General features: G+C 35.5%; 1 protein-coding gene across 1 annotated transcript in view; it reads left to right on the forward strand.

Annotated features, from left to right (window-relative positions):
- The window catches only part of GPM6A (glycoprotein M6A), a 123,205-nt gene that overhangs the window by 85,293 nt on the left and 25,508 nt on the right, over positions 1–12,404 (forward strand). Inside the window, exon 2 of the mRNA XM_008641486.2 lies at positions 708–900. Coding sequence (XP_008639708.1) covers positions 708–900 — 193 coding nt within the window. The remainder of the gene's footprint in view (positions 1–707; positions 901–12,404) is intronic.

Raw genomic sequence — 12,404 nt, forward strand, 5'->3', positions numbered from 1 at the left:
GTTCCACGGATGAAACAGGCCCATCGGCTCCAGGATGGCCGTGGCCCAGCCTGGCCTGGCCCAAGCAGGGCCTGGGCTGGCCCCGCTGGCCCCCACTCGGGCCCCGCAGCCACCTGTGCCAGCGCCGGAAACGAGAGAGAGCTTGGAGGGGGAGTTTGTCTATTCTTAAATATGGATCACAGAGGTGGTCACAACTTTAAGTGGCTTAAAGAATTGTCCATATTCAACCTGGCCAGCTGATAGGTTCTATCAGTTCCCAGAGGAAACTGTAAGCACCCCTTAGCAAGGACATCCCTTCCGGGACTATGCTTGCTAACCTATGACACAAGTGTATGTCCAAAAAATTGGAATAAACCTATGATGATGGAAGGAATTGGACTGAATATCCTTTTTTTTTTTTTTATGGTTTTCCTTTTAAGGAGAATGATCTGAATAAAAACATGAAGCTCTACAAGGAACTAACTGTTTAACCATTCAGGTTAATCAGGTGGCATGTCTACATTTAATAGGTCAAGTAGCAACTGAGAAAACTCAGAAGCTGGATCAACCTTTCACAGGTTTTCTGACAGTCTGGGTTGTTATACTCGACTTAAACTCTCTTTGGCCTGCAGTCTTTAATTTTCAGGAGTGTTTCTCAAGAATAAAACATTCTTTTTGGTTTTTTGATATAATTTAGTAACGTATAACCTTTTTTGCCTTTCTTGTAGGATGCTTCGAGTGTTGCATCAAATGCCTGGGAGGTATTCCCTACGCATCTTTGATTGCTACCATCCTGCTCTATGCTGGAGTTGCACTGTTCTGTGGCTGTGGACATGAAGCACTTTCAGGAACCGTCAACATTCTGCAAACCTACTTTGAGATGACAAGATCTGCAGGAGATGTTATTGATGCCTTTACCATGTAAGTTCTCCGTTCCTTTTACTTGTTTCCTTTTAAAACTGCTGAAAAATTCCTTAAGGAATATAAATTTGACTCAAGAAAATGGTTTTTTAGTGAAAATCACAGAAAAAGTAGTTTGGGTAAGCTTAGCAGATTAAGTTTTGACCAAGCTGATATTTTTACTATTTACAAGGAATTTGTAATACTATTAAATATCCCACAGTTCTAATTAATTTTTTACTAAAAAGTAGTTCATATAATTTTGATGAATCTGTTCCATGCATCCTTGCATAAAAAAAACCCAAAAAACTCCCAATGTCCACAGAACTCTAAATAGATAAAGCAGAATTGTGCAACAAGGAACAGTTCTGGGAATAAACAAAGTCAAGAATTAACCAATAGGTTGTGCAGAACCCTGAGACTTGAAATGTCAAAATTCTATTGCCTCTGTTTTTTCTAGAATTAATCTGTTTTGAAGGTTTCATGCTTTACTATTCCTGAAAATTTATTTCTGGAAGACCTTTGTTTTGCTGAGCATCAACTTCTCTTTGTTAAATTTATTACGTTTACAAAAAAAAGTTTTCTGTATGCCGAAATTAAAAGGAACGTTTCTAATATCTTTAAAATTGCCTCTTTAGAAAAGGATTTTCTTAGATATTTGAAATTCAAGTTCTTACCTGGCTGCTAATGGTTGTAACTAGAGCTGAAGCATCCTATCCTTAAATTTGTAATTATTTTCTTTTGTGAATATTTTTGGTAAAAATGAAGTGATTTGATCATCAAAAAAATAGACCTCTTATGATGAATAGTTCCATAATAAACATTGAAGGGCTTAGAAGTGATCAAAAAAAAAAAACCAAGTACCAACTAATGGAAAAATCAGAGAGAAAACAGAGAACATACTTATGCCATTGTATAACTCCCTCTTTCATCCATATCATTAATACTGTATACAACATTGGTGCCTGTAAGAACAAAAAAAGGATGATTATAGAGCAGCAGATACATGGTTAAAATTTGAGTATAGGAGCATTCTTCAGTCTAGAAAGGGGGTAATTAAGAACTGTTGCACTTGTGGTCTGTAAATTCACAGTATTGTGAATAAGACATGCAAGATTAGATTGTCTTTCTATTCCAGTACAAGAAATTTGAGGTATCAGACGAAAGTAATAGGCACCAGATTCATCAGGAGCAAATTCTTCAATTTTTTCATAGCAAAGCTATAAACCTATTTGTATATTATGGATACCAGAAGTTTATATGGATTCAAGGGAAGACTAGATAACCTTGGAAAACAAATCCATTGATGGTTTCTAATGACACACAGATTTATCCAGCTCAGGAAGTCACAAAGGCCAGACTAGTGCTGGAGGTTATCCTGTTGACTTGCCTGCTCTTGCTCTTTCCTTATATTCATTGTTTGACGTAGGAAAATGAGCAAGATATATATATTTGATCTGACTGGGTACCACTGTTTTCATGAGAGCTAGAAATGGAATCTTAAATTTCTTAACTTCTCTTGGGCTATGTTATCAACATCCTTTCCAAAGCTTCTCTGAAAATTTTAGATGTACTCACTGTGGGATTAGTAGCCAGAAGGGAGAGTGAAATAAATAAGTGTGTCATCGCTAAGCCAAATTAAAATTACTTCTTTGGATCAAGGAATTTATATATCCCTGTATGTTGGACGGAGGGGAAGATGTATCTTCTGCTTTGCCTTTTCAGATTGTCATTTAGAATAATGAGTCTGGCTTGACTTGGTGGCTAAGGGTCATTGTTATCCTGAATGAATGATCAGCCATTTTATTAGGCTCTAACTTATTTTATTAGTCCCTAGGAAGCTATTAGTGCAGAACAGCCACAAATCAATGCTTTCTCTTCATAGCACATTTTCCAGCTTCTCTCTGTGATATACTAAAGTGAAAGTATCAGTCAGGGGATATAGTTCAAATGCATATAGTTCACTGTAAAAGATTAAGGAATTGTAAAGGTTGTTTTATTCAGTTGTGAAAGATATATATAAACTTATGTCTTAAAGGCAGGAGGAGTAAATATTTTGACTAAAAGCAGATAAGCCATTGCTTTGAACTGGATAAACTGTGACTCGCAAGGAAATTTGCACATTAACTTTCTACCTATTTACGTAGATATTACACTGCTTTTAAAAATAATTTTGTAGGGAGAAAAAATAAATGATATTTTCTCACAAGTATTGATTAACAGTTGGCAGTATAAAAGCTCTATAATAATTATTCTTCTGAAAGAACAAAAAACAGAAAGAAGACTATGTAAGTAGAAATAAACGCTGCAGTGCCTACATTCTTAAAACAATACGTATTGAAATGGAAATAAAATTTAGGGTATTTGTTGTTCTGATTAAAAATTAATTTCAACAAAACCTAGCAGTGTGCCCTACTCAACTGTACTTTTTAAAGGTTATTTAACTCATTTGGGCTCTTAATGCCTCTAGCGCTGTGAAGTGTCTCAGGCTGGCCTGGAGTTTGTCCTTCTGTGATGAATGTGCCAGGCAGATGCTGTAGTGGAGTGAAGTGTATTAGGTTCTGTCTAATCATGCTTATGGTTTTTTTCTATATTTTTATTAGCATGTTGTATTTCAAATGTCATTCAGCATAAAAATCAATCCCTATCTGAGAGCTATTTACGTGGGTGGCAAGAGATAAAGGCTGTTTTAACTGCATCCACAAGTGTTTGTTCTGAATGTAAATAACACAACTTGCAAGTGACCCTGTACCTTTTATCTTTGTCAATACAACTACTGGCTATAATTTAGAAGAAGCAGAGAAAGAAGGGCATAATGAGGGCATAAACAAAATCTAAAACACTCTCTAAATGTCTAAAATAAAAGCCAAAGTACCTAGATCTAAAAACGCCATTCAGAAATTCCCATATAAATGTCCCTGAGGGCATCAGCTGCCCTGACTGTCCCTGCCTGGCCTCTCCTAGGGCCTCACCTCAGCCTTCCCATGGTCCAGGACCCCACTTCAGTGAAGCCTGAGGGATTCAGTCCCTCACCACAGACTCTCCTGGCCATGGGGTTGGGGCTGCTCTGGCTGTCCCATGGGGAGCCTGCATCCCACGTGATGCTTTGACACTTGGAGAGAGATTAATTAATTAAGAACCTGCAGTAGGCAGCAAAGTTCCCTTGGAGCATTCAGCCCTTGGGGATTCAGCCAAGAGCAACAGCCCCATAGAATGCAATAGGTGATCTGAGTCCTGGTCTAGCAGATTGGTCCCTCATTCTTGGACTACTGTCAAAATTCAAATAGTATATACCAGCTGCAGTTTGTATCCATTTTGGAAATACTGATAAGTAGTAAATATTTGTAATTTTAAAAATTATAAGCAATTTTTGCAGCTGTCATTTGAATTCTATAAGTGCCACTCAGTTACAAAATTTTCTCAAATTTATGATTTTCTTTCTGAGTTAAAATCTGGAATAATCATGGTCAATAATTAGTCAAAAAATTGGTCAGAGTTGTGGAGGTAACCTAGAGAGATGCTGGGTAGGGTAGAGAGGATTTTGTCTCAAAGCACTGGATTATAGCCTGACTTTATTTCTTCAGGGGAGACAGGTAGAACAGATACTCTAAATACTTGAAAGCTAGTATAAATCAAATGTATTCAAATTCATGAGAACACATGCTGTGAAGACAGGTATTCCTTATGGAGAGAGCATCAAAAAGCACATAGCTGAGTGGTGGACTCTTCTCTATTTAGACAGCCATTTTAAAATCTATGAACTTTTGATAAATTGGATGGCTATAAAAACATTTGGAAATATCAGTGTATGATGTTTTCATTGGGATTAACCTCTAATTGTATTGCTTTCTGAATGGCTTTTGGGAAGCTTCATTCCCTCTAGTTCCAGACTTTTTAACTATCAACATTATCACTGTTCTAATGGTAGCTGTTTCCCTCCACCCACTCCCCCACCAAGTGAAGGAATGACTTTGGAATTTTGCAGAAGTCATAAGTTTTTGTTTGGGATGTGGATTCTTTCAGTGGCTGTAGAGTAGTTATTTTACTTCTTTGTGATCTGAAGGAAGCCTAAGAAAATAAATATGATGCTTTAAATTATCCTGAAAACTGCTTTTATAATATTTAACTGCAAGAGGTGAATGCTTTATGTTGCTGACTTTGTCAGTTTAACAGCTCTGTAGGCTTCACTAAAACGGAGCAATATGCTTGAGGTGGATGTGGTATTTAGTCATTCCCCTAATAACTTAATAAAATGCAGTGAACACTCCATCTGTAAAGGGCCAGGTATAACCAGATTTGCTTACTTAATCACTGATTTTGAGGAGATTACAAAGTCAGCAGAAACAGATATATGATTATCAAGCATGTATCACATGAGCTGGATTTTTATATTTTTCTGGTGTTTGGAACAAATTCCAAAAGATTATTTCAGAAAATCAATGGCACAAGGTATGTTTTGTGTATTTCCCAACAGTATCCTTTTCCAGTTCTTTCTCTTTAGTACGCAAGGCCACTTAGTGCCATCTGTCACATGTTTGTGATATATAGGCCATGGAACAAGGGAATCATGCTCTTAGAGTGGAAAATGAAGAAACCTCCCTGATAGTAACATTAAACCTATTTTCCTACTGCAGTCAAAGCCAATTCAGGTAGTTGTAAATTCACTTCTTTTAAAGGTGTGAAACCAAATAGTAAACTAAATTAAGTTGCAATCTGTAAATCTGTTGTCACTGTGTTCTTTACAGGAAGTTTCATAGACACTCTACTGGTGCCACCTTCCTAGGGCTAAAAATTCCCTTCCTTTCAGAATGTGAAACCTGTGTTTCAGCTACTGCTGTGGCCAAGTTTGATGCTTGCTGATGACTTCTCTGTTAGTGTATAGTCAGGGTTTATTAAGATGGTATTGTTTAGTATGTACAACTGTGTTATGTATGTACAACTGTTTTCTTTTGAGTAAAACAAAAAAAAATTGGTGTAGAATCTTTTCTATCTCCCCTCTTAGTGATCAAAACCAATGTTTTGAGAGGTAGATAAATGGATGTTATTCTGATCTGCTATCCTTTTTTTTTGTTGACTTTGCTGCTGTCACAAGTTAAATGTTGGTAGCACTAAAATATTGCTGTTATTATCAATATTTCTACACTTCTATTAGTGGAATACTGTAAAAGTTATTACAATGTGACCTGTAGTAAAGGACAGCTAATATGAAATGTGATATTTACAAACATTTGCATTAGACTGTGTGATGATTCTGTTTAAGGCATCTACTTAATACACAGTAGTAGTAATCTGGTTTTCCCTATGCGTGTTTTATCTCTTACAAAAGCTTGGCATTCTTTAAATTTGAACATACATTATGTTTAAAATGCTACTTGTATTATGGAAAGCAAAACATATCAGGGTCTGTAACAAAACAAACAATTCCTAACTTATGCAGGGCTGTGTTTGGAAAACATAGCATGTTTGGAAACTGCTGCTGACTATGTGTAGGAGAATGAAGTTATCTCTGCAAGGAATATCCAACCTTGACCCACGTGTCTTCTTCAGGTATTATAATTTGACAGGAGCCACCAGAGAGAGCACAGTGTCATTGAAGGTGCAGTTTACTTAAGGAGAATAGTTTCTATTTCATTGGAATAATTGAGTCATGTATAAATAGCAACACTGGACAAATACAGCATATTAAATGTTAGATGCAGAGCATGGGATTTTAGATCTGGTATTGTTGGCAGACGCATCAAATCTTGCAAAAAACAGCAGCACCTGAGAACATGACACTTACAAGATTATACAGTGCTGAAAAGTCACATTTACCACCTACTCAGCTATATTATGTAGTCTAGTCTTCTATATTCTGTTAAAGGCAATACCAGTGAGAACCTATGTAAGTAAATTTAGGATTTGTGAATTACCTGCAAAGACATAGTCCTCATTTTATGCAATTAAATAAAGAAATTCATAGCACCACATGAGAATACCGTCAGAATAATCTGGAACATTCATAGCAGTGCATGTGAATATCAGCAGAGTGATCTTACGTAAAGAATTTATTGGTTGTGTTCTGTGGAAACACAGTCTCCTACTTTTAGGCAGACATCTGTATTATTTAGTACTGTGTTAAGCAGCTCTCCTTCCTGGTTGACCAGAATCTTAGATTAGCTATAATCACTGCATGTCTTGTGATTTTCCCTTTCTCAATAGGTGGTTCATGTCCATAGGAAATATCTTTTTCTTTTTTAAATACCTTTACTTCCTTTAGTCTTGGTTCACTTTATAAACAGATAAAATGGAAAGTGTGTATTTCTATGTAATATCCATATTGCTAAATATGCTTTATGTGCTATCTAAAACTAACTCACTGTTCCACAGAATGTCTGAAAAGGGTAAAATTCACAATTATGATCCCAATCTGGACATACAGCAACAAGCTGCCAGTCTTACACTGTCAGTACATACTTTTTATGTCTCCAAGTTTATAGTTGTATTAATGAAACACTCTCAAATCCTGTGATATGTTTTTGCCACATTTTTTTACACTTTATTGCTATAGAAGGTTGCCTGGGAATTCAGTATCCATAGTGTACAACAACCATCATGTAATTCCACTAGAAGTCCTCACGGAACTCTGCACTAGTTCCAGTGGGTCTTTTGCCTTCCTCAGGCAAAGAAGGCTCCTGATCTCTTCTGCAGCATCTCTAAAAATGTTTCCAAGGGAGTAGTTTTAGACAGAAAAAATTAGGTTATTAGAAGCCCCCAAACAATGTTGAGGAGAAGCCTTCTCCATCGGTCATAGCAAAAATTCAGTGGTTTGGACTCCAAGATTTCATGATTACTAAAATTCTTATGCTGGATCCTTTCCTGCTCCAAAAAGTTACAAGATTCATAGAGCAGAGGTGTGATTTGTGCTGCTTTTTCTCTTCTTCCATTAGCTTGAGGATTCTGTACAGCTTTGAGATGTGCTGCGAGAAATCTCCGCTCAACTGTTCCGTTCCGAGGAAGGAAGTAACAAGCTTAAAAACTTTTAGAGGATGACGATCTAGGATTCTATTCTGCATGCCTGTAGAGAGTGGTACATCACAAATTAAAACCAATGGGTACTTATGTCACATCATCTTTGTTTCAGAGTAGAACAAGAAAATCTGGCCCTGCAGAATGTGAATGTAACTTGCATATTGTAGTACAATGATCTCTTCTTCATATAATACTAACAATCTGGCTATAATTTTGAGCAAATGTTTTGTATGATTACACACAAAATTTCTTCCAGAAATACATAATAAGAAGTCTCTGTTTTATTTTGTTTCTATTATGATAAGAATTACTTTTTTGTCTTTTTTGGTCTTATCCTTTCTTTACTCTTAATCATTTCTCTTCTTATCATTTCCTGATAAACTTTGGTAGAGCATTCTATGCATCATTTTTATTTTCTTCCCACCTGAAATTTAGAAGTTAGACTCCTTATTAATGTAATCTAGAAAAAATTCTTCACGGACTTACACTGACATTTTCTTAGTACTTATATTTTCCCTTCATAATGAGAATATTTCAGTTTCTTTTACCTCATTTGGGCTGTTACTTGGGGTTTTTTTGTCTTAATTTGCAGGTAGTACATGACTATTAATAAATTCTTCCTTCTCCCTATTTGTTTTCCTTCTAAAGTTTGTCTTTGCTTTTCTCCTCCTTTTCCTAACAATTCCTCTCTTTCATGGGACCAGCTATTGTCTTTGCTCAACCTGTTTAAGTGAATAGTATGATGAACTGACACCCAGAAATTGTTCCCAGCTCATTTGCAGGAGAGCCTGAGCACATACTTTTAAAAGTTCCATGGGGCTTGGTTTCTGCATAGCCTAAACAGATCTTTTTGCTTGCAAACATCCCCTTATATCTTGTCTGTCTTCTAAAAACACATTTGCAAAACTATTTCTACAAGCTTGAGACAGCTTGAGGGGGAAGGCTGCTATCTCAGTGTCTTAACACCCTCTCAGGATCAGTCCCTTAGGGGGCAAGAGGATCATCATGAAGGCCAGCATTGCTGGTTTACAGAGTAATGGAGATTATTGTGTATTCTAGGAATAAACATCAACTACTCAAAGTTCCCTGTAATTGAAAGAGAAAAAAATTTTAAAAACTAAACACCCCCCCCCCCCCCAACAAAAAAAACCACTCTAAGTTCTCTATGCCAGCTGAAAAAGAAAAAAGGTAGTTTTTAATTAGGTATTGTACTATAGTAATCTTATTAACATACTTTGCTAATACACTACTTTGATTGCTTCAGTATTTTATTTTTCTTGTTAAGTTTAGGCGTTTTTTAGCTTGGAAATAGATGTAATTGCCTGAAACTACTCACATTCAGAGAGCATATGTACAATTTACTGGAAATCGTGTTCTATTTAGCGTCTGTAATATCTTAATGCCATTGTATGTTTTGGAGAAGTTATGTTATAAATTCAGGAATAGAAATGTGAGACAGAATAATAAATTCAGGAAAACTAGTCCCACAGTAATATCTAGTACTCTGGTGCATAGGCCAATGAAAACCTTTGGAATATTAGTCTTTTATCATTTGTTCAGTCTTAAGTGCACACATAATTTATTTGAATATAATGGTTTTCTGGGCATCATGAGAATCATGTGTCACAAGCTAGTGCAATCTTTAGCTGTTAATTACAACTAAATGTCTGTACTGAATTCCTATATTAACCAAATTAGAAAAAAAAATATCTCTAGCAAGGCTGTAGATTGTTCCAAAACACTATTAACACACTTTTCAGAAAAACCTGCCACACATAGACATGATCATTCAACAAATTATCTTATTGCTTGCTGATTTATTTTAATTTTTAGTACTTATATTTGCCAAAACACAATGAAAATACACAGTAGGAAACCTGCAACATTGACTCACTAAGAATGTTTTCACTCACCCCTGACTTGTCTCTGCTGGGATAGTCTACTCAGTACTCAGTTTCAACCTGTTCATTGAGAAGTTTGCATTGATGGCTTCCATGAATACTTTCTGCCAGAAGAAGAAAGTGCTTTCTCTAGAGATATTTTAAATATTCTTCTTGTTGGATAGAATCCAGATTCAGACTAATGAATTAGGGAGTCTAGTTAATATGGAATAATTAATGAGCCAGCAGCAGAGAAAGAACTAAAAATTGAAAGATCAGCTTGATTTAAATCATAAATTAAAAGCAGTAACGGGTTTTTTTTAACATTTCTGAACATAACATTGTGAGGAATGGCAGACCTGAATCCTTGCAGCATCTACCAGGATACGAAAATATACAAAATATGGTTCAGATTATTCTATACTTTTTTTTTAAAGCTTTTACTAACTTCAAGATGCTTCTCACAATTATTTTATGTTTAGATAACCATTCAGCTTATTCTACTTAGCAGCCTAGGTTAACATGTGAAGATTGCATGATCAACATGATTTTTAAAAAATGTTTATCTTCATAATTTTCATGATCTGTCTTTTAGTAGAAACATTACATGACTTTAATTATATCTTTATATAATAATAATGGACTCCTGAATTTAGTGACTAGGTATCTACTATTTCTTTTTGTTCATCTTATTTAGAGTAGCTTTAGTCTTCCCCTAATGTATATTTTTCCAATCCTGTCAGAAGCACAAAATTTCTCTTTATCATTTTGTGTCCTTTCTTTGCTCCTTACTCTTTCCTTCCATTCCAGCTTACAGAAGGGTAAGCCTTGTTCTTTTCCTTTTCCTTACTCATCTTGCCCATTGGCTCACGTTCATCACCCCTTCTGCCATTCCCTTCTACCTCCCTGGTTGCTCCCATGCTATCTCTGCAGCATTTGAGAATTTGCTGAAGCACAGATGGCAATTAATCTCCCTGAGTTCATCCACAAATAATCATGTTTTATTTTAAAGAAAGGCAATCTCCATTTTATAAGGTCTATGTTTTATATATTATAACTTAATGAGAAAATAAAAGTTTATGTGAACTGTATTAGATGCTGCAGAATAACTTAATATATATAAAAAGTTACTGTTGTAATACATTTTCTTTAAATACAGCTACAGACACTGTAGCTATACTGCAATACAATTCTATCTGGCTTTTAAAGAGGTAGTTGAGTGATTGTCTCAATTTTTTAAAATCTATTTATTCTTTGCTTTATAGGAGATCCTTTTCCCTTGGAATAAGTCTGGCTATTTCATCCCATGTAGTCTGACGAGTAGAGATTTTATGACCTCTCTGTAACAAGTGGAGGAGGAAGAAATTGATTTCTATATTTGGCTAGTGTTTGGCTATATATATTTTTTCTTTTTGTGAAAGGAAGGCTTAAGTGAAAGTTATTCCTGTAGATGCACAGAAGGCTAAGGAAAAAGCAGAGATCTCTTAGTACACTTTTTGACACAAGCAGCTCAGTGGGAGACTCAGCACAGATGGTTTAAAGGGCTGTTGTAAGGACTGAAATAGTCTCTGGACTTCTCAAAAGTCCTAATCTCTTTAGGGCAATGATAGCTTGTAACCGAGCACACAGGGGTCTGAGAGAAGCTGCTGCTGGCAGAACTCCCAGACTTCAACCACTGGTGAAGGTCGCAATTGTTTAAAGTATATAATACAGGAATTGGAAGAGTTTTTATAGAATAGCCACCAAGTTGCTATTTGTTTTTGTAACCTTTTTTTAATCACTAATGACAAGATAGGCATATTAAAACACGGGTTTGATGTTAAAAAAAAAGTGTTACAGTGGCCAAATTACCATATAATCAGGGAAATGGGATTTTTTCAATGTGATCAGAATTATATATATTAAAATAAATTTAATCTTCATCATCTCAGACCATCTACAGTGTTAAATTTGTTTCACCCTTTTGAGTTGTTTACGTACCTATTCCATACAGTAATCAACTTAATCCAGTTTTCACTTGAGTATGAAACAAAAAGCAATGTAAAAAAAAAGGCTGGAAATACTTTGGTATTAGAATCTTAGGAAAAACATAACCTGTCTCATTTCTAGAAGCATTCTTTTATAGTACGTCTCCCATCCCCATTTAGGTCAGAAGTTTAACTGCATTTTTATTACATTTTTTAGCATAGACTTGAACCTGACTTTGAATATTTTGAAAACCATTCAAGCTCAAAGATATTTTAATGGGTTTCATTGTATTGTACATGTAAAATGTGTATTGTGAGTTGTCTTTTGGGTGATGATGAAAAGTGTGCTCCTAAGGAATTGTTATCATTAAATATTTCCTTTCATAACAATAAAAATATTAATTGCCTTGAGAAAACATCCATTGTGGGTAATGGCATGTCAAAATTCATCTGGCAGATCCTAATTGTTCTCAGCCTTATTTTTTGTCTTGCATTGTTATGAGGGGTTGCTATCTTGACCTGGAGAATAAGATTGGAACTTAGTACCGCCTTAAATCTGCTTATTACCATTTTGTAAAGAGTTGCACAGCTCCTGCCCTGTCACATCAATAAACTGAAAATTTACTGTGGCTAGTGTTTTGGAGAAGTTCAAGCAGAAAACTGAAAT

This window comes from Corvus brachyrhynchos, unplaced genomic scaffold (genome assembly GCF_000691975.1).
Source record: "Corvus brachyrhynchos isolate BGI_N302 unplaced genomic scaffold, ASM69197v1 scaffold17, whole genome shotgun sequence".
NCBI lineage: Eukaryota > Metazoa > Chordata > Aves > Passeriformes > Corvidae > Corvus > Corvus brachyrhynchos.